The sequence below is a fragment of the Bombus flavifrons genome, chromosome 9, assembly GCF_040668555.2.
Source record: "Bombus flavifrons isolate JBK064 chromosome 9, iyBomFlav1_principal, whole genome shotgun sequence".
In the NCBI taxonomy this organism is placed as follows: Eukaryota; Metazoa; Arthropoda; class Insecta; order Hymenoptera; family Apidae; genus Bombus; species Bombus flavifrons.
Genome location: NC_138450.1, coordinates 5,838,120 through 5,864,833, shown reverse-complemented (window position 1 = coordinate 5,864,833; position 26,714 = coordinate 5,838,120). Strand labels below are relative to the sequence as shown.

Sequence of the window (26,714 nt, the reverse complement as noted above, 5' to 3'; positions counted from 1 at the left end):
TGTGACGATTATATCTACATTGGTATAGTTATAATTAATGTTACAGCTGTATTAGGCAATGTGTGATTATATTTATATGCAGTTGCAGAAAATGAGTTCGAGATTTGTGATGAAATATTTTAATAAATTATAAAATCTGGAAAATCTTTTTCTGTAACCTCCTTTAAGTATAATTGGTATCTGATATACTTATAGACTTAATTACAGATATATTAATAGAGGTATAATCGTTAAATTTAACATTGGCTAATCAATATGCAGCGACTTATGAAAATATTTGAACAGTTATTATAAGAAACTTTCATGCATATCGAGACTTATTATATTATAAATAACATGATTCTAATATGCGTTAAATAAGTAAAGGATAATTTTGTTTGCAAAAAATGAACGTAACGAAACATAAATAAAGATTAAAGTCCAACAGCTTACGACAACTGTTGTAGAAAATTATTTAGTATGATAAAAAGTATAAAATACAAAAAATATAATTTTTTTTGTGTCTACATTTATTTTTACAAAATGTTGCGGAAAATACGTGGGCCACGCGTGCTTTTGCTAGAATTCACTATAATGGCTGTCACTACAAATCTTGACAGTGTTTGCACATGCAAAGGGAAAACAGGTCGGCTGATCGGATTACGAGACCACGATTCGAACTTGGATCTCTCGCTTGTTAAACGATTGTTTTAACTATTTCAGCTATCCAATCAGTGGCACCCTTTCTTTTTTATCATGTCACTTCAAATGGCTATAATGAAATACAATTTTAAAGAATCAAGTTTCGTAGTCATATGAAAATTAGTATTTACATATTGGTATTTCGTATTGGTATTAACCAATTGGAAATACTAATCGATACAAAATTTAAAATACTTACGGGCCCTGCTGATTAGCATGTAAATGCTATAATAAATATGATGTGCAAATATTTTTTGTAACTACTGTACTTATTATCCTTAATTGATATGAATATAAGAAAATATAAGAACTTCTTCGCAGTTTGAAAATCCTTTCAAACGTATTTCATCTTTCGCTAACAGACTTCTCTAGAATCAGTGTATATGAATTAAGCGTAATCTGGCGAAGCGACTGGCAGCTACTCTTCGAATCGTACATATGGATCGCAGATAACCACAAGTTAAATCCCTTCGATTGACGAAATCTCTATCCTTCGAGTCTTTGAACTTCGAAACCGGGAACATTCGATATTGGTTTTGACGTCGATAACTTTGTCATCGAATAAGTAATCAACGTGACCCAGATAATACGACTCCATTGTGAATATGCTGTAACTTCTTCGCTTAATCGCGAGCAAAATACTCTTCAAACTGTACGATTGTACAATTTTATTATTTTTTTTATATACTCTTGATTTGTTTGTTTAAATATATCTTATCGTGTAACATTATGTTTAATCATAACAACGAACTTTCATATTGATGCATCAAACTGAAGTTTTCGTTTAAGCTGAATTTACTGTTTTTACGGTTGTTAATTGTTGTTGAATATGCAAAACGCAAACGATATGTGGATGGTTATCATGAATGTGGCTATTATCGAATTGAGGTAAATCGTTTCATTTATAGATTTCATTTATAGCTTGAATATAATGCACGTAATTTTATGCAACTTGTATGAGAAATAAATCAGAAATGTTGGCAAAATATGCTTCCCAGTTAATTGATCTTCAAGCATAAATGTGTTTCAGTATATAAATAGAATTACTAGCATATTTATATTAAGCATAAATACGATACATCTTAAATAACCCTTTTATAACCGATCTTTTTCAACCCTTTAAAAACATTTTTCTCTTTACCAATTGTTACGAAATTTTTTTATTATAGAAATAATTGATAGATTTACGAAATTTCATGAACATTCAAGACGGGAATTATTTCTTTAATGCTCGGTAGGATGCAACAATATCGATTAAAAGGAGAGTTTTGAAAACACGGAATTGATTGTTAAATATTGCAATTGTCTATCATTAAATATCACTTTTTTTCTGTGACCCTTATACTAGAACTCTTATACATAATAAGAATAAACTATAAATAATATAATAATAAGAATAAAATATATAATATATATAAAGAATATAAAAATAAGAATAAATAATAAGAATAAAATTCATGAAATAAAACTTTTGATGTAACTGTCTCTATTTCTACGCTTCATAATCGAAATCTGCTTCTTCTTGGCTGATACGATTACTATTATAATGTAATATCGATACGCCAACAGTCTATACGGATGCCACAGTCGCAAACATCCGCGAAAGAGCAGTAAAGAGTTGGAAATTCGTGTTCATAACGTTGATACACAGTTTCTATACCGTGCACGTTGCCATCGAACGATCGCGTACATCGAACTTCATCGTTTGTCGTCGCATCCAGTTTGTTCCGTACTCCATTTCCAATGTAAATGCGGAGCGGATCGGTCGCGGCGAAAGAAAGTTGCTTGCAGCAGGCGTTCTAACCTACCATTGGGTCTGATATATCCGTCTGTATGATATTTATTTCAATTTCTTAACTACTTAATATACATACACATTTTTAACATATACTGTTGAAGTAATTACTTCAAGAAAAACTCTACACCTTTTCTTTTGTATATCCGTGACCTGAAGTCCGCTGTTACGAAGAGAATAGAATTTAGTGAAAAAATTCAAAATAAGGAGAGGTCCATATTATTCTGCCCTTGAATGTAAATTGTGTTTTGCGTTACAAGGTCTAAAAACAAAGGAGCTATAAATATGTGAACGTGCTCCCTATCATATCTTCTTATTGTATTGTAACACTGTAAGAGTGAGGATCTGGATCAGCATACACTATACCTGTACTTATACTTATACCTATACTTATTTCAATATATCTTTCTATTAAAAAATCATCCACTCGTTCCGCTATCAGTCAATCTCAACATATACGCCTGTTGGGTTGATTAGTTTCATCATTGATTATTGGTTATAGTATACCCTTTGAATTCAGAATACTTTCTTTTATCATTGATACAATGTCAGTTATGTTCAACCGATATATGAATACATTCTTGAGAATCTGTTTTCAAAATCACCTTGCATATTTTTATCGTAACGGCCTGTATAACTGAAACAATTAACAATTCTTCCAAAAAAATGATCGGAAAGTAATTTTGTTGTATCTCGTGATGTCTGCAACGCTATTTGCACGGCCTAATATTCTGTAGAGTGTATAACTATTTTTTTAAAAACTGTAGAACAACAGTAATATAAAGATTCCATTAATACATTCAATTTAGATTCCAAATAGACATAATAAAAGAAATATCGTATTACCTACAAAAATATCACGAAAAATGAAACATATTTTATTAAATATTTTAATAAATTATTATTTTTCTGACGGCTTGTAAAAGATATATCATGCCCATTCTCATTCTCACCACGACTTGTCTTTTTATTATATGATAATTTGAATTATTTGCTACCGGTAAAGCAAAGAAAAATTCCTGCGTTAAGAAGTTAATCTTCCCCGCTGTCTTTTCCATTCTTACGCAGCATTCTTTTTAATAGCGGTGGCGTCGGCGGAAGCGAAAAACCGAAGTAGAGGCTCGGAAAGGAGAAGCGCTACAGAAGCACGCTTCTTTGTACCGAGTTTTTCACCAAATCTTCACACCAGAAAAGCCCCGGCCAGCAGCCCTTTGTACGGCTGCATAAATTATTTTTTTTTCGGATTTTCGTTACAACTCGAGGGAAAAAAGCGCGGCCTCTTTCGATCGAGCGTGATTCAGCAGCGAGAAACGTGATGCGCTGACGAAACCGACGCTTGATGCTAGTCTGAATGTTACCTTGATTGGTCTCACGTTGCGGAAAGCGCGGGAATTTATTTTATCTCTTCTCGTGATGTTGGTAGAAAATTCGAAATATCGATACGCAAAATGACTCATCGGAGAATGTCGAATATTTCCTCGGCTTGGCTCGTTGCACTTTTTTTTATAATAAAATGAAAGATTTGAATTAGGTTGTAACAATATTTATAATTAATTTGTAGAAATGATTGACTAATAGAAAACATGTTGTTTTGATTTCTTAGTCCTACGGTTAGGACATTGTTGCTTGATAATTCTTTATTTTTTTTTTTTTTTTTACTCTTTATGTAATATTACGAGACTAGTTTAAAGAAAATTGTATTAAACATTTCGAAATCTCGTTAGAATTTAGAATTTATTCGCTCGTAAAAAATGCTGAGATGAAAGAAGAAAATAATTTTCGGATCATAAACCGATTTTATGCGATTTACCTTATCAGTTAGACGATAGAATCTATGAAACGAGCTTTTCCTCGCGGAAATAATTAGTTAATTCTGTTAGTCAATTTTAAACGAGCCCTCCAAGTGACATTACATTTTGACAGAAAGATACTACGAAACTTGTTTCTCCTAGAAGCAAATGTATAATAATTTCTTATCGTGATCATAAACTTTCGTGTGTGAAGCATTCATATAATATTGATTCAGCAATTGAAAGCTTGTTTATAATTTCTTTGATTGTCTGTTGGAACGTTAATTGAAATTTCAATGCTTCAATGTTATTTCCATGACAAAAGATATAAAGCTTTAGATAACGAAAAATATAACAGATTTCGTAGATTACAGAGAAGAAAAAAATATCTAAAGTAAGTAAACTTTATTGTGACACTATATTCGTACTGACTAAGCCAAAATAATATTTTGAAAATCTAGATTCTAATAAAAAAATGGCTCGCAAAAGAGCTTATATGTATAAAAAATAAATACAGAATATTGAATTTACAGTTGCCCTGTTATTTTTACCTTATCTCAAAAAGGTTAGTTTTATCATTACAATTTCAACGTATTGTATTTCTCTACCATTTCAAAAGTATCGAATGAAACAAAAAAACTTCGCTGATATATCGATTGCTATAGAAATACATATTAAATTTAGCAAAGTAAATATAATTGCACATTCTCTATGAAATTTGTTAAACAATCATACAATATTGGTTCATTCATTCATTACGATAATTAATATATATTTTATCATTATTATAAATTTATCTTTTATGGTCTGAATCCGTTTAATTTCGAAAAATTTATGTAAAAATCTTATGAGGAATCAGTAGTTGATAAATTTCCTTGATATTTGTATTACCCGTCTCTGATGTTTAACGATCTTGGAAATGATAGAAGTACAATTGTGATGGATGTTATATTGTCCTCGATTTTCCAATAACCGATTGGAACTGGAATACTTTAACAATGTATTAAAATTCAAATTTTTCCTCGTTCGATTCGATATCTCGTTCCGCCATAACTGCGTCAAAAATGAAAGGGTTGGACGGGCGATCGTAGTTAATGCGAGTAATTTTACGCTCTATGTTTAATGCATGCCACCGATTTAGTTTCTGCGTTTAATCAATGCACGGCGGTTTAATTTCTATAATTAATATAACGACACAGGCAACCGTGCAGGATACTAATCGTAACTCGGCAAACATAAACGACATCAGGTGAAATTTCATTTGCCCATTTATTTGGAAATGAAATTAACGAAACGTTTGCGATGCTCGAGTTTTCCTAACCACAGTTTAAAAATATTCCGTATACATATATATATATATATATATATATATATGTCCTTATATTCGCAAATGTTCCAATTAATCGGGTTCCAACTAAATGTTCCAACTAATCAAATTGTTTCTATTATCTATTTTGTTTAAAATGTAGGAGACATAGAAAATGAATTTTTCAAAATCTCAAGAATTTGTGTCTTTGATAATAGAGAACATGTACAGGAATTGCTAAAATATATATATGTATGAAATTATTATTATTAAGGCACGTATGATTATTTATTATTTTTATATATCTTATATTAATATATAGTTAGTACTTTTAATTTTACTAAAATTTCTATAAGGATTCTATAACGTGCACCAATCCTGTATGACACTAACTGTGCACTATTTTTTCGCAACTGTTTCAAATCCTCCAGGTTTAGCAGGTAACACTATCACGTTTCTACGACGTGTATTGTACCACGTAAAGAATAGAATGAAATATAGTCGAATGTTTTTCTATAGGTACAAGTTTTTGTTTTCGTGATCGAAGGTATACAATTGAAAATACCATTTGAGAATCGGGCTTTACGAACTTTCAGAATAAACTTTGATGACGTTCGCGTATGAAACGTAAAAGATTTCACGTTTGTATAACTAAAAAAAAAAAATATATAATCCAATCTAAGCTTTTCACGCTTCGATAATCCAGTTTATAGCCTTTCGAATTTTCTTTGTATCGATTACACGTCAAATCGAAAAGAACGTAAGTTATAAGGAAATTTTTGAACTATCATCTAACAGAATAACGAAGTAAAAATTCTTTCCCAAAATAAGATTTATATTATCAAAACATCTGTAAATTTCCATTCATCGAAAGGTTATCACTAATAACGAGTCAAATAGTCTGTTGAAAGATTGTTTTTAATCGAATTTGCCGAATTACAAGACGAATGTATTTTCCTTAATTCAAATAAACCTATCTATACCTCGAAAATTTTATTTTGCATATTATGTACAATTTTGTACCATTAAATTTTTCATACGTCAATAACAATCCGCAGTTCAGTAATAAAAAATAAAACGATCCTAAAACTTTTATTTGACAGTGTACATATGTCACATATGGTGAAACGTCCTAAAGCTGCGTTGACAATCTGTGCACTATGATTGATCGGTGATTAGAGGAAACATATGTATCCGCCGTCCATACAGAAATACTAATCTTAACAAGACAAACATGTTTACTGTAAATGATGCTAGATTATGTAATCATCCGATTGTGTACGTCTACGTGAATAGGAGTAAAACAGTAACTATACGATATGTAATTACATACATCAACCACATAACTAAGGAACAATGCTAATCACTTCTGTGTGCAATCGATACAATTGCAGAGTGGTGCATACGTATCATTGAAGTTAGTTGTCGTTCACAGGTTACTGTTAATCCTGACATATTGATCAGTGGATGATCCAAGCCTCCTGTCTTAGAAGTAACACTAGCAATATTTATATTCCTTATCAACGAAGATCGCTGCATTATTAGAAACTTTATGATACTTCGTATGAGGTACGTGTGTAAAATTAAAATATAGAAAACAAAAGTGGAAATTGTATGGAAGTGATTTGTTAACATATGATATGAATAATAAAAGAGATTTCAACATATTTTATGATTATATACTTATCCTATATAAAATTACATCGCGGATGAAACTTGATCACATTGGATTAGAAATTTGACTATTGTTGAAGCTATTATATCGTAGATTTCATTAAACCGATTTTGCAATTTAGATGTCATTTAATTGATAAAAGAAAATATTTTAATACGACGTAGTTGAAATGGGGGACAATTTTGTAAGCTTTCAAAAATAACGATAAATTGATGAAGTTCTAAAGAGAAACTAAGAGCATAGTTAATATTATAACGTTTAATATTTGTCATTAAAATTTGTTAAATATTCAAATAATTGACAACAATGTACATTTAATTTCAAAATCAAATAGGAGGGCAATTTTAGTAATATTTCATTGAATTTTGAAAGTATTGAAGTAATTACTTCAAGAAAAACTCTACATCTTTATTTTTGTATATCCATGACCTGAGGACCGCTGTTACGCAGAAAATAGAATTTAGTGAAACAAAAAAAAAAAAACAAAAAAATATTCTAAATAAGGAGAGGTCTATATTATTATGCTCTTGAATATACATTATGTTTTGGGTTACAAGGTATAGAAACAAAGAAGCTATAAATAGATTTCTATTTATGTTTCTTGTAATTCTATTGTATTGTAACACTATGAGAGTGAGGATATGGATCACCATAAATTTATACATTATACTTATACCTTTATCTATTTCAATATATTTTTCTATTACAAATTCATCCACTCGTTCTTCTATCAGTCAACCTCAACAGAAAGCAACAATCGTGACTTATCATACAGTAGTTTTCATATGAACTGTTCAGAAATCTCATTAATCAACTCCAGAAATTGAAAAGTACAAAAAGATGATGATACTACGAAGATCATGTTTTTTAAGTTTACTTAAAATTTACTATCATTTATATCGCCCTCTTGCGATAAATCTCTAATAATCTTCTCTTTATTCGCTAGCACAATTTAAGAATAGCAGAGCTTGAAACAACAATTTATTTATTACCTGTTTATTTCTCCTATCTCCCTCAGTTACGAAACCTACTTTTAACATCTATAAATACACCAACTTTGTTTGAAACAATTTTATACAACAATTTTTATAGATTCCCTCCGACAAACCCTTCTTATCAAAAATCCTTTGAGCTTTACACGGGCTTCTCATAAAAATCATCTCGTTTATCGGTACATTATATCTAGATCGTTGTTTACGAAACATCCTGTGCGTCAATACATCACAAGGGAAAAAGGAGGAGCGCGCGGAAAAAACGGCGGGAGACAATGGCTCGAAGTTTAATCTTCCACGCGAGTTCAGTTCACTCGTTCAAGCAGAATGAAGCAGAGAGACGGGAAAGAGAAAAAGCGAGCGCGGGGAAATAGTAGTTTTATGAGAGGCGTTCTTAATTTTCCAAGTGTCACGGGTCAGCGTAGCTCAGCAAACCAACAACGACTGTCACTGCAGGATCATCGATCAGATGTGTAAGAGAGAGAGAAAGAGAGAGAGAGAGAGAGAGAGAGACTAAGTTTGGAGTGAAACTGCAAACGCTTGCCATGGACGTTCGACCTGTTTCGAATGGCATACCGCGCGTTTCGAGCTCATATTCGCCATGATTTATCGTATCCGAGTGTGTTGCCATATGTGGAAGCGTCAGTGCAATCGCTGGATCAGATCTGGCTCATAGATTATCGATGAGAACGCTTGGACGTCGAATAACACAGCTCCAGATGAAAGTTTTCGTGGATTCATAGACAACCATCAGAAAATGACGTCCAACAGAGAGCAACCGGCGAATTGATTTCGAAGATATCCTTTAGATATGACGCTAACCTTTCTTTGTTAGGGAATAGCAGAATAGAACCGTGTACAATCGATTTGGTGGCAAAATTCTGTCATTTAAACTCGAGTCAAACAAACTGAAACCCCGATCCTCTACTCTCTTTAAACAGATAGTTTCAACTATAAAACTATAAAACTATAAAATAAGGTGTTCCTTTTCTATCGTTAACTGGCCGTGTGAAGGATACTTCAGTGGTGTTTCGGTTGAGGGATGGAGCTACGTTAAGGATCGTAAAAAGTTCATGTTAGTACTTAGACTGAGCCAAAATTCGTGTGAAAGATATTACAAACATAGAGATACGAAGTACAGAAGATGATATATATAGGAGTGGAGCTAGTTTGACTGTATTGAATAATAGATTTCTTACGTGTAACACGAATCGCGTGTATTCTCGGGGTTGAACTGAGGTAGGACTGAGTTATTTAACACCGTTTTATTCAGATTACGAAACGTTTGATGTGAATCTGGTTAAAGGGAACTTGGGTAATTCTGTGATACGGATAATATCGTGTTAGATTCCATGAAATTATATAGAAATTATAGGAATTGTATAGGTTTATACTACGCAATTTGTGAGAATTTTGTACTGAAGAGTTGTATTTATCACAGCATTTTCAAACGATATATATTTAGTTCTAGTTTTAAATAAAAATGATAAAAATTCCCTAGTAACAGTCAAGTCGTTCAAATCGCTTGAAACTTCTATCTAACACTATACGTATCGGTAGACACGTCATCGAAGCAGCTTGCAATTACAATAAAAGAAAATTACATAGAGCTCGAATCGGATCAAGCATAACACCTTATCTGTCTAGTACTGTGGATTGTACCTTGGCCGTAGTATTTAAGTCGGTTTAATTGAGATTTCGTTGGCGAAATCGTCGGACAAATTGCAGAGAGCCACGAATTTCGATGGCCGAGTCCCTCTCAAACAAAGTGAAGTCCGAACACGTTGGTCGATTCGAAAGCTGCAAGCAGCTGGCTAACCCTGTAAAAGGGAAAATGGAAGAATCTTATAGGATCGATTCGGGTGTTCGAGCATCAGCTTTCAGTTTCTTTCTTCTGGTACAGTCCGTTTCTCTGCTCGTTCCCCACTACCTTCTAGACAATCTCTTCCCTTTCCAACAGTCTCGATCCCTTCCCAACCCCTTTGGCTCACTCGATACCAGCCAGGCTATACCCTGGGCTCTTTCATCGAGCGTAAGCGCGCTTAAATACCTGCTGAATCTCGACGAGGCCAGGAAATCACGGACGAGAAGAGTCTGTGAAAAAGGAACGTCTAAAAGGCAACTGCGCGAGATGCCACGGCTCTTTCTTTTCATTCCTCTCCTCCATCTTTCTTCCTTCTCCTTTTTTCTCTACCTTGCTTTCTTTCATTCTTCCCACCATTCTTTCTCGTCGTGTACGCGCGCTGTAGGTTACGTTCTATACTTCTTACACACTGTGCACGTACCACCCCTCGATTGCGGTCAAAATTTGCATGCGAGTTGCGCGCGATCTCCTTCGGGCAAATTTCGAACCTTCCAACAATCTACGTGTGTACGTACCCGCTCTTTCGCCGACGATATCGCCCTATATATGAAAAATTAAATTGCTGCCAATGAACGAGTCCTCCAGGTATTTTTCCGGGAGGCACGTGATGCTTAGTTGCTAATGAAACTGTGATGTTCTATAGAAGATCTAAAATAGAGAATTTACAAGGCTTTTCGCCGCTTTCCTTCTTTATAAAAAGAATAACTATCCTTCGCCAAGCTTTATGTGAATCTTCTGTACGTGTTATATGAAACATTTTGAGATTTCATTAGCACGGCAGTAAGATACGAGGGTTATGATTGCATTGATCAAATTTGAAACAAATCTGAAAATGTATATAGAATTTACAAGGTATTCCATCTTGAAAACTATAATTAGAAATTTTGAGGGGAAGAGTACATCTTTTTCTCATTGAAAAAATCAATTCATTTTCTTTTACATTTATGTCATTTGAACTTTGAACTCTTCGTTTGCTTCTATTTTATATCTCATATTTGAAACATATAGTATAAAGTTGCAATCAGTATAATAGATGTATAATTGATGAATAAATATGTGGTTAAAAAAGGATTTCAGTGTTATTTTTTAACTTTCCAAATGGTCTTTTTCGAATTCCAACGACAAACTAAGATTAAAGCGATCAATATAGTACAGTGACATAGGATTATAGATTTTCGAGACAGTGCACTGTATTTAATCACAGAAGAAATAGTGGAAAAAGTAAATTCCCTTGGTAATACTATGCATTGAGACTTAACGAAGATTGAAAAAGTATTGAGAGAGAATTGGTTCTGCATAAATTGCCTATAGTGAATCACATTCATTTCTTGTTAGGAATAGATCGTAAAATATTATTGAAATATCAATATAATCCTTTTCCCTTGTCCCGGTTTTAATAAAAACTAAACAAAAGGAGTTATAATATTAGAAGTGAAATGTTGTACTCAATTTTAGTACTTTTTAAAATAAAATGTGGAGTTTGTAAATTATTTTGTAAAAAATGAAACAGATATATATGGCCAATAGTAAATAATCAGTAGGCGGCTGATCATCAGTGTATACACATGAAATAAAATAAACTATTATTCCATTTTTTTTAATCATTATTAATTATAACTTTAATTAACATAGGTCTGCTGTATATGATTGATTAATATTAGTATTTACATATATATTTTCTTTCAATAACGTAATAAAAATTATTTGACATAAAAAATTTAATATTATGCTAGAATTAACCGGTGACAGAAATATTATTATATTATATTTGAACTAAAGTGTTATAAATATTATTTAATGTAGATAAAATTCCTATGCTTTTCGTTCAATATTTTATGTGCTTCCGGAAACAAAATATATTCATTCGCAAAAATTCGAATATTTTTAATCACCAAAGTATTTTCCTTTCATTTCTCTACGAATTAATTACGTTGCTCTAATCCAATTTATAAATTTCTTACCACCACTGGCATAATTCATAAATATTTTAAATTATAACAAAATCTTCCATAAAGTTCCGATTTTTTACATGCAATATTCATTGCACTGTCCTGTCATTAACAATAGAACAAATCTAAAAATATATATGATATGTATTTATCTACAGGGTGGTTGGTAACTGGTGGTACAAGCGGAAAGGGGGTGATTCTACGCGAAAAAAGAAGTCGAAAATATAGAATAAAAATTTTTCATTTGAGGCTTTGTTTTCGAGAAATTCGACATTGAATTTTCGCTTGGTACGCGTGCACTTTATCACGTCTCGTTATAACGGATCTCACTGTAGATCGTTGTCTCGATGGAAAAATTTAAAAAAAAAAAAAAGAAATTACAAAAAAAATTTTTATTCTATATTTTCGACTTCTTTTTTCGCGTAGAATCACCTCCTTTCCGCTTATACCACCAGTTACCAACCACCCTGTATAAATATAATAAACGTACAAGGATTTAATGCATAACATAAGTTACCCTTCGTCAGGAAGTTTTAAAATATGCCCGTTTAAAAATATTCCAAAACTATGTATCTCGTATTTGTATCTGACAGATCAACCGTGACCTCCATTGGGTTAACAACAGCAATAAATTTTTGTTTATTCAACATGACAGATAACTGGAAGAAAAATTCAATGATGCGGCTAACGTGACGTTTCAAAGAACTCGTAGGTTGCAAAACTTTTGCGAAACGGGAGCGCGCGATAAAATTAATAAAACTGTCACAGAAAACAGATCGATATTCCAATATCGCGATGTTCCATCCTCACGAATTAATGGTAAACGTTTTTGTACATTCCGCGGGACGTCTCTGTCGCGCGTGTGTAGCTTCAAATGCAACCAAATAGCAATAATAAAAATGGGAGAGCTGGCATGTAACAGAAAAATAAATCTTCTAGTCGGAAAGAGGGCGGATAGAAAAACGGTTTGGGGGCGAGGAGCGGATAATCATAGAAAAATCCTTCATAGTTGCGAGGTTTGCGGCTTTTCCACCAATTGTTGAGTAATAATGTGTCAAATAACATTAAAACAATATCGTTGGGAAACGTCGCTGCGGTGTGTCGCGACAGGGAAGTGTATTTCATAGCCGCGGTTAGCCTGGAAACCGCCGAGGGAGACACTTCAAAGGTGCCAAAAAGGCTTGACGTTTACGTGCGAAATAACGGTCGAAAGTATCCCATTCTCGGGCGCCGGCAGCCACGTGCATAAATTCGTGGGACAAACTGCCATTGCAGAGGTTTCGCATAGCTACGCCCTTAGGTGCAATGCATAGCGCGACTGCAGTACATTTCGGGATATAAGCCCGCACGCCGTCTCGCTTGTATACACAGTGTCACAAAAATTTCCATTAGAAGCTCGTATCCTATTTTTCTTATGTAAGGGAAAAGCGTAAATATTGCATTGGTTTGCAGATAAGGGACTTTATGGAATTCGAGTATTCATTTTATGAGACAATAGGAGAAAAGGCAAAGGAATGTAAAGGTTTTTGTTCAGTGGAATATGAGATTGAGGTTTTCAATTTATAGTGGATTTTTTAAATCGGATATATAACGATAATTTGAGTGAAAATTTTCGATGTTCTGTCGTAATAATTATTAGGTCCTATACTACATGTTTATTCAACGATGAAAGTTCAAGCAATTATAAGATAATAGTAGTGTATGTTAAATTTCCAAAAAGAAAAATGAAAATTGAATACGTCAAATATGGGTAGCAATAAAATGCAATTTCAAAAATGTTAATTTGAATGAAATATTACGACGTAACATAGCGGTCGTATTTAATTTTCGAAATGTATGTCATATCAGATGAAATATTGAATTTATAACTTCATGAACTTCATACCAGTTCTATTCAGATTGCCAAGCGGTACGATTAAATGTAATATTAATAGTTTGCACTAATTTGTCCTATTTGTTAATTTCATTTACTCTGTGTATACACAACTTTTGATATCAATACACATTGATGCAATTGGCGTTGCTTTCATAAATATAGAACTAGAAAATTTTAAGTAGAATACATATTATGTAGATCTATTAAAATCTGTCAATTTAATTTCTTTTAATTCATTTTTATTTTAACTTCTACATTTAAAAATATTAATTACTGACACATTCTACCACTGACTTTTAATGTATATCATACTCAAATTATTATCCATTACAATCTATACAAGCAAATATACCATATAGTACATAACTTTTATTAAAAGTAGCATGGTACTAATTTCTATTAAAAGTAGAATGCAATTTTGAAACTATATTGTAGGAAGCCAAAAGCATTCACCTTTATGTGTTGTACACTGTAACGTTATACATACATCATCCCATTTGAATTGCAATAAATGCACGGTGAAACTACTCATATTCATCACCACAGAAATTTTAAGAGAATTTATATTATCCTTATGGAATTGCTATCTCCCGCTTGTTCCATGTTTTGTCATTGATTCACTTTAAATACTATATTTCGCAATTTCATCTTGATCATTTCTATGTTCAAAGAAATATTCTTTGAACAATCTTCTTGTCGTTTTTCTTCTGCATTTTCTTAAAAGATATAACTTCTAAGTTATATTGCAAGATATTCTACATATGAATTTCCACGCTTAACGAAGTTGTAACTATTTCAAGGATGTAATCCGTAATCAGTGCCTTAGTGTGCAAGAAGGAATAGACGTAGCTGGTCTACTTGGGACGATTAAGATCTACTTGACTTAATACATTCGTCATTCTAATTCACACTAGAACTAATTTAAAGTCTTTCTCTTTTATCATTTTTTAATTCACGAGATATATGAAGAAGATAGAAAGATCAAACTTCAAAATGCCACCAGTTTTTTAATTACTGACTTTCTTCTTGCATTCTGCTACCTGCCATAGTCAAACTCATCCTAATTAAAAACGTCTTCAAGAGGAATAGCGAGAAGATCTTTTTTGTGAAGCGATTGCTTTGAAGGACCATCGTCAATTTTGCGTATTCAATGATAACTTCATAGTAGTGCTTAAAAAATAAGAAAAATACCTATATTGAATTTTCGCATTCGTGTTTCACACTTGACCAATATAACCATGAAAGTCGTGTCTCGTTCCAATGCCAATGAAACTTTAAAATATATTATTTAACATGCAAAATGTATACCGGCTCAAAGAAATTATCAGGCTCTACATTTCATGTTTATAATAACAAACTCTCGTAATCATATGAAAGTACTACGAAAAGATACGAAATTTAATATATCAAACTTGCATTTAATTATGTTATAATAAATACAATACCTCGTCTAGCCACCGTACGCATACAAATTTTTGTACGATAAATGTTCAAATACTTTCGTGAGCCACGGTAATACACGTAGCAAAATAGTTTGGAAATTTCCATCGAAAAGTCGCAAGCACCGAGTAAAACGGACGTGGTAAGCGTTAAGTCTGCCGCGAGGCGGTCGTATATACCAAATAGATACAGGTGTGGAGTTATAGCACGAGCAACCGTACGTGTGTTTGCGTACACACTGTTGCACTTCGTCGTCGGCGGTACGTCGTAAACTGTATCGTTCGCCAACAATCGTCGTCCCCGGACGAGAAACGCGCTACACTGGTGTCATCCTTGTCGCGACCTGGTAATCCCGCCGCTGGTTTTCAACCGACCTCTACCCCTTTGAGCTTCTCTCGTCGCCTCTACACTCGTGCACGAGGTGATGTCGGGTCTTCGACGAATACAGAAAGCAGGTACGCGAGACACAGACCCAGTTGGAGCGCGTTTTCTCGGTTTTCTCTAATTGAATGGAGCGGTTGAGGATTTAACCCCTTGCTCTTGGTGTGTTTGTTTCCGAGCCTACGTCCGCCCCCTGTGTGCTCCATCCTTCGTTCTCGAACTAATTGCTTATGACCTTCGTGCTGCTGCACTTCTTGCGCGAATTCAATTAAAGTCACGAACCGATACGAGGATACCGAGAGTCGAAAGTTGCTTTATCGCGAGAACGTGGCCACGAGTGACCTGCTTGGATTATTCGAAAGCTTCAATTATCGCTGTTCGATTTAGTTAGTTCAACTTTGGAAAATTTGGATTTTTTGAAGTCCAGATTATGTTTTTTCTTTTTTATTTTTTTTTTTATTTATTATTTAGAATCGTATCAATTGCCAGGGTTTTTGGAGAAATAGATTCTATATTCAAATTCATTTGCACTGCATATCTACATCTATAGAAACAAATAGACTCTAAATTCTATCCTATCGTAAGCATCAATCGGAAATGGATTGCCTAAACTGTGATAAAGTGTCATAAAAAAATATATAGAAAGTAGTATCGTGCAAATTGTTGCACTCCACTTAAGTAATAGTGTAATCATTTATCTAAGTAATATTTATACAATGTCAACGTGACTCTAACAACCATTTCATTCCATCAACATGTCTGCGCCATTGATTTAAATCTGCGATAACTAGTTTTATTATCCCATTGATTGTATTGATACACATATACATACAACGAGGACACAGAATTTGTGGAAGCGATATGTAACAAATTCGGATAATGTCGGCTGCATTAAAGCGATATCGAATTTTAACAAATCTCTACTATTCGTAAAATTTTACCGCTATTTCCATAGATTAAAAATAAATATTCATTCGCAACAAAAAACACGTCGGTATCTCAAATTAATATCTAAGTCAATAACTTGTTTAATATTTCTGTGCTCGACCGAAGTATCTTTTCCAGCATGTAGAAAAGAAAAAAGATCAAGCAGAAAACAATGCAGCTTCCACCTTTCCATAATTCATAGTCGATTGTAATCTCTTTTAATCCATTTCTAGTCCGAATTCTGAAAAGTAGCCGCCAGAAGGATAGAATCTATTTATCAACAAGACTTGATCTATACAATGGCTAACGAAAGTATTTGAATATTTACCATAGAAAACTTTTATGCATGAATATGGCACATCTTGTATAAAACGTTTTTAAATTTCAATAACATATTAATAAAACATGACTCTCATGATTACATCGATAAAATTTGCAATCAACAAAATGTATATAGAAGTTGTTACGAAGTATTTACGGCTTGTTATGTAATAAACAATACAATCGAATGTCAAGATCATTGCATATATTTAAACTAAATATCTTGTAGCTCCCATGCACATTTTCAGATTCATTTAAAGTATTACCAATATAATCATAACAATCGTGTCTTATTATCGATGAAATCTCAAAATATTTTATGTGAAATGTATAATATATTTCTAAAAAATATTTGTAAGTGTCCAAATACTTTCGTGAACCACTGTATCTTACAAGCAGAATGATAACCATCAACACTGCACGACCATTAATCATCGGGATTCTATTTTTTCGTCTTAGACACACAACCGAAAAAGGTGTGAATTGCATAATTTTTCAACCAAGAAAATCCCAGTACCGGTGCTTGCAACGAGTATCCAACGCGTACACATTTATCTCTGACTGACACAGATTTGACAAATCGTTAAACGCTAGCGATGTACACATGTACTCGTTGGAAATGAATTTTTCCGTGTTCTGCTTTTCCGCCATGTTCTACGGCTGGAATTAATCGATGGCAATCCTTAACGCGTTACGGCGAGAAAAGTTGGAAGAAGTTTGAAACGCGTACACCGTAAAGTAGAATTCGACACGAATCGTTGCTGGTACAGTCGAGAACGACGTTCCTCGTCGACAATAAGCTAACGAGGATTCTTTTCAAAGGTTTCGAAGAAATGGCTTCTGCCGATTGTCTATGATCAAAGTCCCCACAGATGTAATTTCACGACGGTAACCCTGATTCTTCATTGCGGACTGCGATTGCTGGCGAAACTTTTTCGGGGTAACTATCGCTGGGCTTCGTTACGCTTGCGGGTATTCCTGTCATTTGTTGTTTCTATCATTATTTCCCGGTAATCATAATTCAATAGGCAAAAGTGTAATTCTACATGAAAAAATGAAATGAAAACATACAGTAGAATTCTTTTTATGAGACTTAGTTTTCGAGAAAATCGAGTTTGAAAAATTAAAAATGAATCAAACAATATTCGTTCATATGTTTCGATTTTAAGATAAATCGAATTTAGAAACTTATTAAATATATATAGCCCAATTATCGATTGAATACCAATGAATAATCAATAAGAGGTTATTGTTCAGGTCAAAATAAGTAAAAATATAGAATAAAATTGTTACATTTAAGGTCTCGTTTTCAAGAAAATAAAGTTTGTGAATGCAGTATATATGTTTAGTTAATGTAGATAAATTGTCAAATTCAATTTCCTTGTACACTAGTCATAATGAAGTAAATGATGTGCATAATATTAATACAATATATAAGGTGCATCTATATGATATATTTTATTCATTTAATAAATTTGAATTTCGCGTCCCTTTCTAACCCGTTATGTCGTACCTATATACGCGAAATTTATGCCACACGCCTTGCATGACCAGTGAAACAAGTCAAAATCAACGAATCGGTCAGAAAAAGAACATAAACATACTCCTCTAGCAATCCAATATGAAATAATGAATTTTAATGCGCATATCGATAGAAATGCAAGGATATATTTGAAAAAACCACCGACTCCCTTCCATTACAACAAAACAAAAAGGGAGAAAAACTCGCTACAGAAACAGAATACAATGTTTTCTCTGACTTTCCTCCGCTTTTAGCTTTCATTTATGCAGCTTTTGTGTACCCCTTCCTTTTTTTTCTAAATAAATTCCATCGCAGTTTCTGAATTCGGTTTCCTACACCCTCTCTTGCAACGAAACACGAAACAAATAAAAAAAAGAAGCGAGAGAGAGAAAGAGAGAGAGAGAGAGAGAGAGAGATGAACGAGATGCACGAGACGATGTTCGGACGCTCTTCTATTTCCTTCCGTGTTTTCGCGCAATTCGCTTTTCCATTTCCACGGTTACTCGAATTTATGAAGAATGTTCATTGAAATAATAATAAATCGCGCGGGATAGGAACGTTTGTTACATTTAAAAACGCGTTACTCATCGGTCGCGAACACGACAGAAATGCCCGGGTATTTGTTCTTATACAAGTACTGGTTGCGTCATGCATTACTCGCAACGCGTTATAGCAAAACATTGATTCATGCCTCGAACCGGATTTTAAAGCGATGTTTGTTAAAAGATTCATCGGAATATCCGGTACACTGAATTCAATTTGTTTAATTTGCGTTCAATATCGATTTTATAATGTAGCATCGTAAGAGCAACGTCATTCCGAAAACATTCCATAAATAACGCGCATATTCGCGTGCCAAGTTACGTTATGGGTTTTGTAAATAATGTAAGGTTCTTGTTAGAATTAATTTCATTATTATTGCGAGGCAACTTTGTACTTTCTTTATTTGTATAACAAAAGTAATATTTCTGGCAATTTTTGTTGCCCTCTCTTTTATTTCGTGTATCACGTACTTTATAAATTTTTGTTTTACCATGATGTAAAAAGTCACATTTATCATCGGTGACTCGTGTCGTTATATTTTTGTAATTATTTTTAATTTAATATTCAAGATAAAAAATTTTACGTTTTAGTGAAATACATTAATTAAATCAACATTATAGTGGAAGTGGAAAGGAAATGGTAAAAAGTGTAAAAAAAATTTACGAAGGGAATGGGAAAAAATTTACAAAAGGAAAGTATCTTGCACTTTAATCCCTAAAAAGATAACTTCCTGCCTTGTGTACTCGTTTCGAATAGAAAATGAAGATTGTACGGCAATGCAACAAGAAAAAACAAAGTTGTAACAATTTCTATCTCTCTTGCAGATTACAACGTAGCTTGGTCAAGATTAACAATAATAACTATCTAAACATAGTAACCACAAGTTCTCAGTAATAGATCCAAAACGTTGTACAAATCGAACATTTTACAGCTTGTAATCAAACAAAAATCTTTATAGCTAATAAATTATTAAATTATAAATGATAATTATTAGTTAACAATTTGATATGATATTAAAACTAAGATACTTTTATGAATTATACTTTTAGTATATATTCTTTTAGTGAACAGAAGTCACTAAATAATAATCTATAATAATAGCAATAATAATAATAATAATAATAATAATAATAATAATAATAATAATAATAATAATAATAATAATAATAATAATAATAATAATAATAATAATAATAATAATAATAGCAACAATAACCAGAAAGATAAACATGTCAATGATAACAAATTAGACTGAGAGAAGGGGATGTTATGTTATGTTTCTCTTACTCCAAATTTACGATTCTCTACATACTTGATTGTACGAGAAACATTAACAAAATTGTTCGTTTTAGCATGTCGAAGAAGTGAATCATTAGCGCATAATACTATCTCTTCTGGTAACCACCGATTCCTATCAACTCGACGAAATCCCCGCTCCTCACAGATTCCATCCTAATCATCGACCTACTCAAACTACCAGCATATTCCTAATGCTGAATGTTTCCATATCCAAAGAGCAGAAATACTCTAATCTCACTGATGAGTTCACTTCTAGGTCTATCTCCGCTTATTAACCATACTATCCATTGTTGCTTAACTCACATAAGCCTGATTGCTCCGAGATATTTTCCGGTTAACTTACTTAAATGCTAATTACACGCGCAAAGATCGCCCATCTCATTCTATACCTAATATTTACTTTGCTAAAGTGTTTCGGAGGCAATGATGTAGCACATAGTAAATTGATCAAGGTAACAAACATTCAAGTATGTCACATTACCTTCAAATAAATTTGTATTTGAGAAAAAGTATTGAAGAAGATGACGAAACTCTGACTGAAATTTTAAAAAGATCGCAGATGAAGTTTAAGAAGGTTTGAATATTTATTTAACAGGTGGACTGTTGATATTTATGTATTTATGAGAAACTTTAATGCCCAAAAGTTTACAGAATATACAGAGCGGTTGGTGGCACAAGCGGAAAGGGGGCGATTCTACGTGAAAAAAGAAGTCGAAAATATAGAATAAAAATTTTTTTTTAATTTTTTTTTTTTATTTTTCCATCGAGACAACGATCTACAGTGAGATCCGTTATAACGAGACGTGATAAAGTGCACGCGTACCGAGCGAAAATTCAAAGTCGATTTTCTCGAAAACAAAGCCTCAAACGAAAAATTTTTATTCTATATTTTCGACTTCTTTTTTCGCGTAGAATCACCCCATTTCCGCTTGTACCACCAGTTACCAACCACCCTGTATATATATCTGCGATATTCAAAAATATACAAAATATTGGAAGCAGAGTATTTGTTTTTTAAAATATTTAATAAATGGAATAAATCTGCAATGTAACGTAATGGTTCATGTTAGATACTTATATGGGTTGTCGTTTACTAATAGTTTCTGACACATTCGATGCGAAAAATGCCAATTGTCGGAATGTGTACGTTACTATGGACAACTATTATGATCGAAACACATTGAATGTGTTAAATCCCGGAAGAATAATTCTCGAAGCTCAAACTACCATTAAAGCCATTAAAAGTGCGAGTGTACATTGCTATGCACGTTCAGGAGTATCAGGAAACTTGTCAGCATCTTTCCTCGCTGGAAAGTTTTAAGTAAATCTTAGCCGATCCACTTGCGATTCAACTCGCCGTGGGCCGCTCAACCGAATAACTTACTTTCGACGCCATCGCCAGTTCTTAGAACGATAATGATCCATTAAGAAACTCGGAACTCGGGCATTCCTTGTGAATATTACGAGTTAGCTAGGGGGAGACGCTTCTCTCACAAGAGAGACGGATTTAACAGAAGAAAAAACGTTAATCGGAGGAACACGAAGGTGCCGGAAACGGTCGCCGAGTCTTTCGACTTTTCATCGAACTGGAAGGAGTCGTCTTTGTGCTTAACGGCCGGTACCAGCATGCGGTACTAAATGGAGTGGGGAGGGGGGAGGGGGGAAGGAAGGATCGAACGAACGAAACGAAGGGCTCGCTTCCCGATTCCAGATGAACGGATTTTGTTAAAAGCAGATTTACATTTCACCGGCCACTCTCTCTTTCTCTTAACTTCTTACTATTTCCTTTTTACTCTTTTCCTGTGTAAACCGTTATTCTCTCCATTCATTTGTACTTTCATGTTCTAATAAAAAAAAAAAAAAAAGGAAGAAAATAATATCAAACCATCGCATGTATTATATAATTTACATATTAATTAATTAGACCCAAGCATATTAAATTTCGTGTCATTTATACATGTAGTACACATATAGCCGAAAACAAAAATAAGTGAATCAATAGTGGACAAAATGTGAATATTAATTTCGATTGTTTACCTCCTTTCGTTCGATTCCTTTCGTGAAGTCAAGATGAAATTTCATGATGATTTCTCTCTGTCCAGGTGGAGTCGTACACGAATCATCAGCCACAGCCGTATCCACAGCAGAGGTGGGATCGTAACGACGCTTCTTCGCCCCATACCGATCAAACAGAGAATCTTCAGTGGATCGAGATCAGGGTGAATCTTCAACCGTTCCATTTCTCGAACGGCCAGTTGAATTTACGATGCAGCGCCCAGATTCCAGGCATATATTCGGCGATAAGCGAGGTGCAGCTCGGTGCTGGACTGCGTGAACCTGTGCCAGAGAGGGGTAATACGAATTTTATGCTGACTTTGAGTGAGAAATCCTGAATATACAACACTCGCGCACACAGACACGTTGACATGTAAAACTACCCAACCTTTTTTTATTTTTCTTCTTCTCTTTTTTGAAAGATAGAGAGAGAGAGAGAGAGAGAGAGATTTAATCTCGCCCGATGCCGCAAAGATAAGAATGACGAACGAATTTATTGTAAAAGCTGCACTCTGGTAATTTTTCAACGAATTCGGAGGGATTTAGAATCGAGGTTTTCGAGAATGCTCGCTGTTGGGCAGTTGAACATTCTATTTTTAATGATTCAGTGAGGATCTACAGTTGGTGATAGGGATTGTAGTTGGTTATTCTTGAAGTTCAAATACTTTGGATTTAAAATTCGCGCTTTTTTTAATTCTTTCCTTCGTGATAATTTTGAAATTTATATTTATACTTTCTTTACGTATAATATAAATAAAAGAAGAACTGTAATATGAATTTATAAAGAATTTAATTTTTTGATATCGTGGCATAAAATATTACTAGAATACTACAGATAGATATTTGTCAACATATTTGATGTGAAAATATTTTTACACTTTTATAGAGTGTCTATTATTACCACTGATAACGGAATAATGTAGAGCTACCTGCTTGCATGGTTCACTCTGTGAATTCTGTAACCTATTCCAAACCGTATTATGCAGTAGATATCAACACAAGTCGCACGATTCAAAACTACAATAGTCTACTACCATTTTAACGTTCTTTATTTACATGTATCTAAAAAAATGACAAAAAATACAGTATTTCAAAAATTCCCAACAAATGGACGATACAACTCTGGCTGTTCTCTATTATTCTCTCATCGGATTATCCTCAATATCTACATTTAATGCGAAAATATTCACTGAAACGTCCCCTAGCAATACAACCATTAAAGCCTCGGGAAAGAACATTGTTCCAAAAGCAGCGAAAACATCTGAACTAACAGAGACACGTAATACACCCGGTAAAATTGAATCACTTAAGAGCCTCTAACATATAACAAGCCAAAGCGGAGAATCCGCCCTATGTTTTTGAGCTGCTGTTTACGTTTCATTCGTATTCCTGACGAATTCCCCTTCGTGGCTGAAATTCCGCATAAATCTTGAAACAGGTTGTTTGTTCTTCGCTTTATTTTCTTTTTTTTTTTACCCGATTTCAACACGATGGACGAACAGACGTGGCCCACGAGGAACCCGCTTGTGGTTGTACGCCGCGGATAATAGTTGCACGCTCGGGCTTACCAACCCGAAGATTAGCCGGTCGGTCGCACAGACTAATAAATTTCGAGAGTTAGGGTCCACCCACTCGAAATCGGAAAGGAAGCCTCCGGTGCACGCCGCGCTCGCTTCCTGCACGCGACGTCGACGAGATTTAATTGACCGGCCACGGCTAGAACCGAGACTCCTATTACCTTTTCCGCAGCTCCTCCTTTCCCTCACCGTTCTTCTTTCTGGGCGGCCGAGTACGTCGTTTCCAGGGGAGTATATTCAACCGGAATTCCTGTCGCGACTAACCTGACGTCTTATGACGACGCACAGGTATTTTACGTACAATGACGCACAAAATGCAATTTACAACTATTGAATACGAATAATCAATGCTCTTTAATACTGTACGCTCGAATAATGTTTCTTCTCTTTGCTGGTTTTAACACTCGATGTTAATAAGCTGTCTAATTAGTCCTCGATATTAATGTCATCTAAAAAGGAAATTTTTCAAATTCGATCACCAAACATTGTTTTCCAACAAGTTCAATCAGTTTTACAAGATCAAGTATCTTGTGCAGACTCTGCGAACCGTAATACGATCATGTTAGAAAGCTACTTTTGAATGAAAAATTGCATTTACTGCAGCATGTGAGTGGATCCTGGTGAAATTTGAGTTTACTGTTTTAGAGTCACTAAAGTTTCATTTTACTTGGCTTTTGATTACTTAAGGTATGTCATAGAGCGAAGCTTTTAAAGAGGAGTAATGGTACGAAAGTTGCCCAAATTGAAACAGACACAAATAGAAACCTCATACCACGCCCAACCTTCGCCTGTTACTTATGGAAACAAGTATACTTACATACGTGTAGTATACTACAACTATACTATGAGTGTAAAGATATATATATTATTACGTCGCTCTCATATCTAATAGTCACTGTTAAAGTAATTACTTCAAGAAAAAATCTACATCTTTTTCTTTTGTATATCCGTGACCTGGAGACCGCTGTTACGAAGAGAATAGAATTTAGTGAAAAAGTTCAAGATAAGGAGATCCATATTATTGTGCCCTTGAATATAAATTTTGTTTTGGGTTACAAGGTCTAAAAACAAAAGAGCTATAAATACACGAACGTGCTCCCTGTCATATCTTTTTATTGTATTGTAACACTCTAAGAGTGAGGATCTGGATCAGCATACACTATACTTATACCTATACTTATTTCAATATATTTTTCTATTACAAATTCATCCACCCATTCCTCTATCAGTCAACCTCAACAGTCGCACACACAAGGAATAATTGATCAAGAGCTGCGAAAAAAGTTTACTAATTTTCATTGCCACTGTTCATTGTTCATTAAAGTTCTAAAATATATATATAGAAATTATAATGTCATTGTTCAATGAGCTTTTAACGAATAGGAATCTATAAGAGTATTTAATGGTAATATTATATGCTCATTTTTTATTATTATCTTTCAGTGCACTAGAAGAGTTACAAGTATAACACATTTGATCTTTCCTGAAAATTAAAGACTCACCAACAATTAAATTACGTGAATGGTATAAATATTTAAACATTTTGCATCTTTTATCATGGTAAAACGGTATGAACGCAGCATCTGTCAGAAAGAAATTAATCCTTTTTCCTTAATGTTATCGTTAGCAGAAAGAAAGTGTAGAAAGTAAAAAGCAAAGATATTAATGAAGGCGATTAAGCAATGTCGGAGAGTGTCTAGCAGAGAAAAATATGAAACGTTTTCGATTTTTTAACTAGAAGAAATTTACAATTCAATTTCCTTAGTATTCTGACCAAGGTGAGAACTGTACTCAAAATAATTACAATCACATTTTCTGATCGTTGTATATTTAAAGCTTACAGTTAGCTGTGTAACATTCCTACAAAACATTTATATGAATTATCAATGTACAAAGTCATCATGTCATTCATATTATAACAACAACAAAAAATGAGAAAAAGGGATGTTAGAAAACGTTAATGCTTGCAAACTTTTTATCAATCCCCTAACTTTTAGTTAAATCAAACAATTTCTGAACATACTTATTTTAAAATATAAACATTTCGAAATCGTATAATTTGCCTTCGCCTACTTGAAGAATATACAACGAAGCACATTTAATACTGTTGCTAAATTTTATTTCAGATATTTAAGAATATAGCTAGATTTGTCTAATTTCTCATTCGAACATACTCGAACAGGAATTAGTCTCCGTGCTGTTTTATCGCATTGAAATTCTTATTATCTGCAGTGCGGCGTTGCGCACTGGTTTCGAAATCGAACTGAATACGATTTCTGCACGATTGAAATAATCACTTTGCTGCCGTGGAAACGTGGAACTGTATCATTCTCTTAACAAAAGGCAATGAATTATATTCCATCAGGGCAGAATATTTATCAACGAAGCATACTGCAAATAAAAAAGATCTTAAAATTTCATCCCGTTTTTATCGACGAGTCCCGGCCGCTCCGCTGCTCGATTAAATTGAATTTTAGCGCATGCAAGTAGAATATGATGGATGGCATCAGACGAGCAGCTCCGTTGTCGGATTAAAACGCGCACAACTCACTAGTTTCTTGCGTGAAAATCATTTCGCAGTTAGGTATTCATGGCGTTCGAGCCTGTTATTTATCTTTCAAAGATTCAATGTTTTCTCAGAATTATTAAACATCTTAAATGTTTCTTTTTATTTCGATACTATGACGAAAGGTGATGCCATGTTATTATGCGAATATTAAA

The 26,714-nt window shown here is 33.7% G+C and overlaps 1 protein-coding gene and 1 long non-coding RNA gene across 4 annotated transcripts in view; one reads left to right on the top strand and one right to left on the bottom strand.

Annotated features, from left to right (window-relative positions):
• Nucleotides 1-26,714, bottom strand: part of LOC138183291 (uncharacterized) — a 119,206-nt gene that overhangs the window by 33,843 nt on the left and 58,649 nt on the right. Inside the window, exons 2-3 of one of the 2 annotated variants that reach the window (XR_011174027.1) lie at nt 22,399-22,698; nt 15,382-18,039 (exon numbers count right to left, since the gene is read on the bottom strand). This is a non-coding gene — a long non-coding RNA (uncharacterized LOC138183291). Of the gene's footprint in view, nt 1-15,381; nt 18,040-22,398; nt 22,699-26,714 lie in introns of those variants that run through there. The other variant, XR_011174026.1, reaches the window with a different exon arrangement.
• The window catches only part of LOC138183285 (uncharacterized), a 211,712-nt gene that overhangs the window by 167,945 nt on the left and 17,053 nt on the right, over nt 1-26,714 (top strand). For both annotated transcript variants that reach the window (XM_069119981.1, XM_069119980.1), the window contains exon 5: nt 22,464-22,713. In XM_069119981.1, coding sequence (XP_068976082.1) covers nt 22,464-22,713 — 250 coding nt within the window. The remainder of the gene's footprint in view (nt 1-22,463; nt 22,714-26,714) is intronic.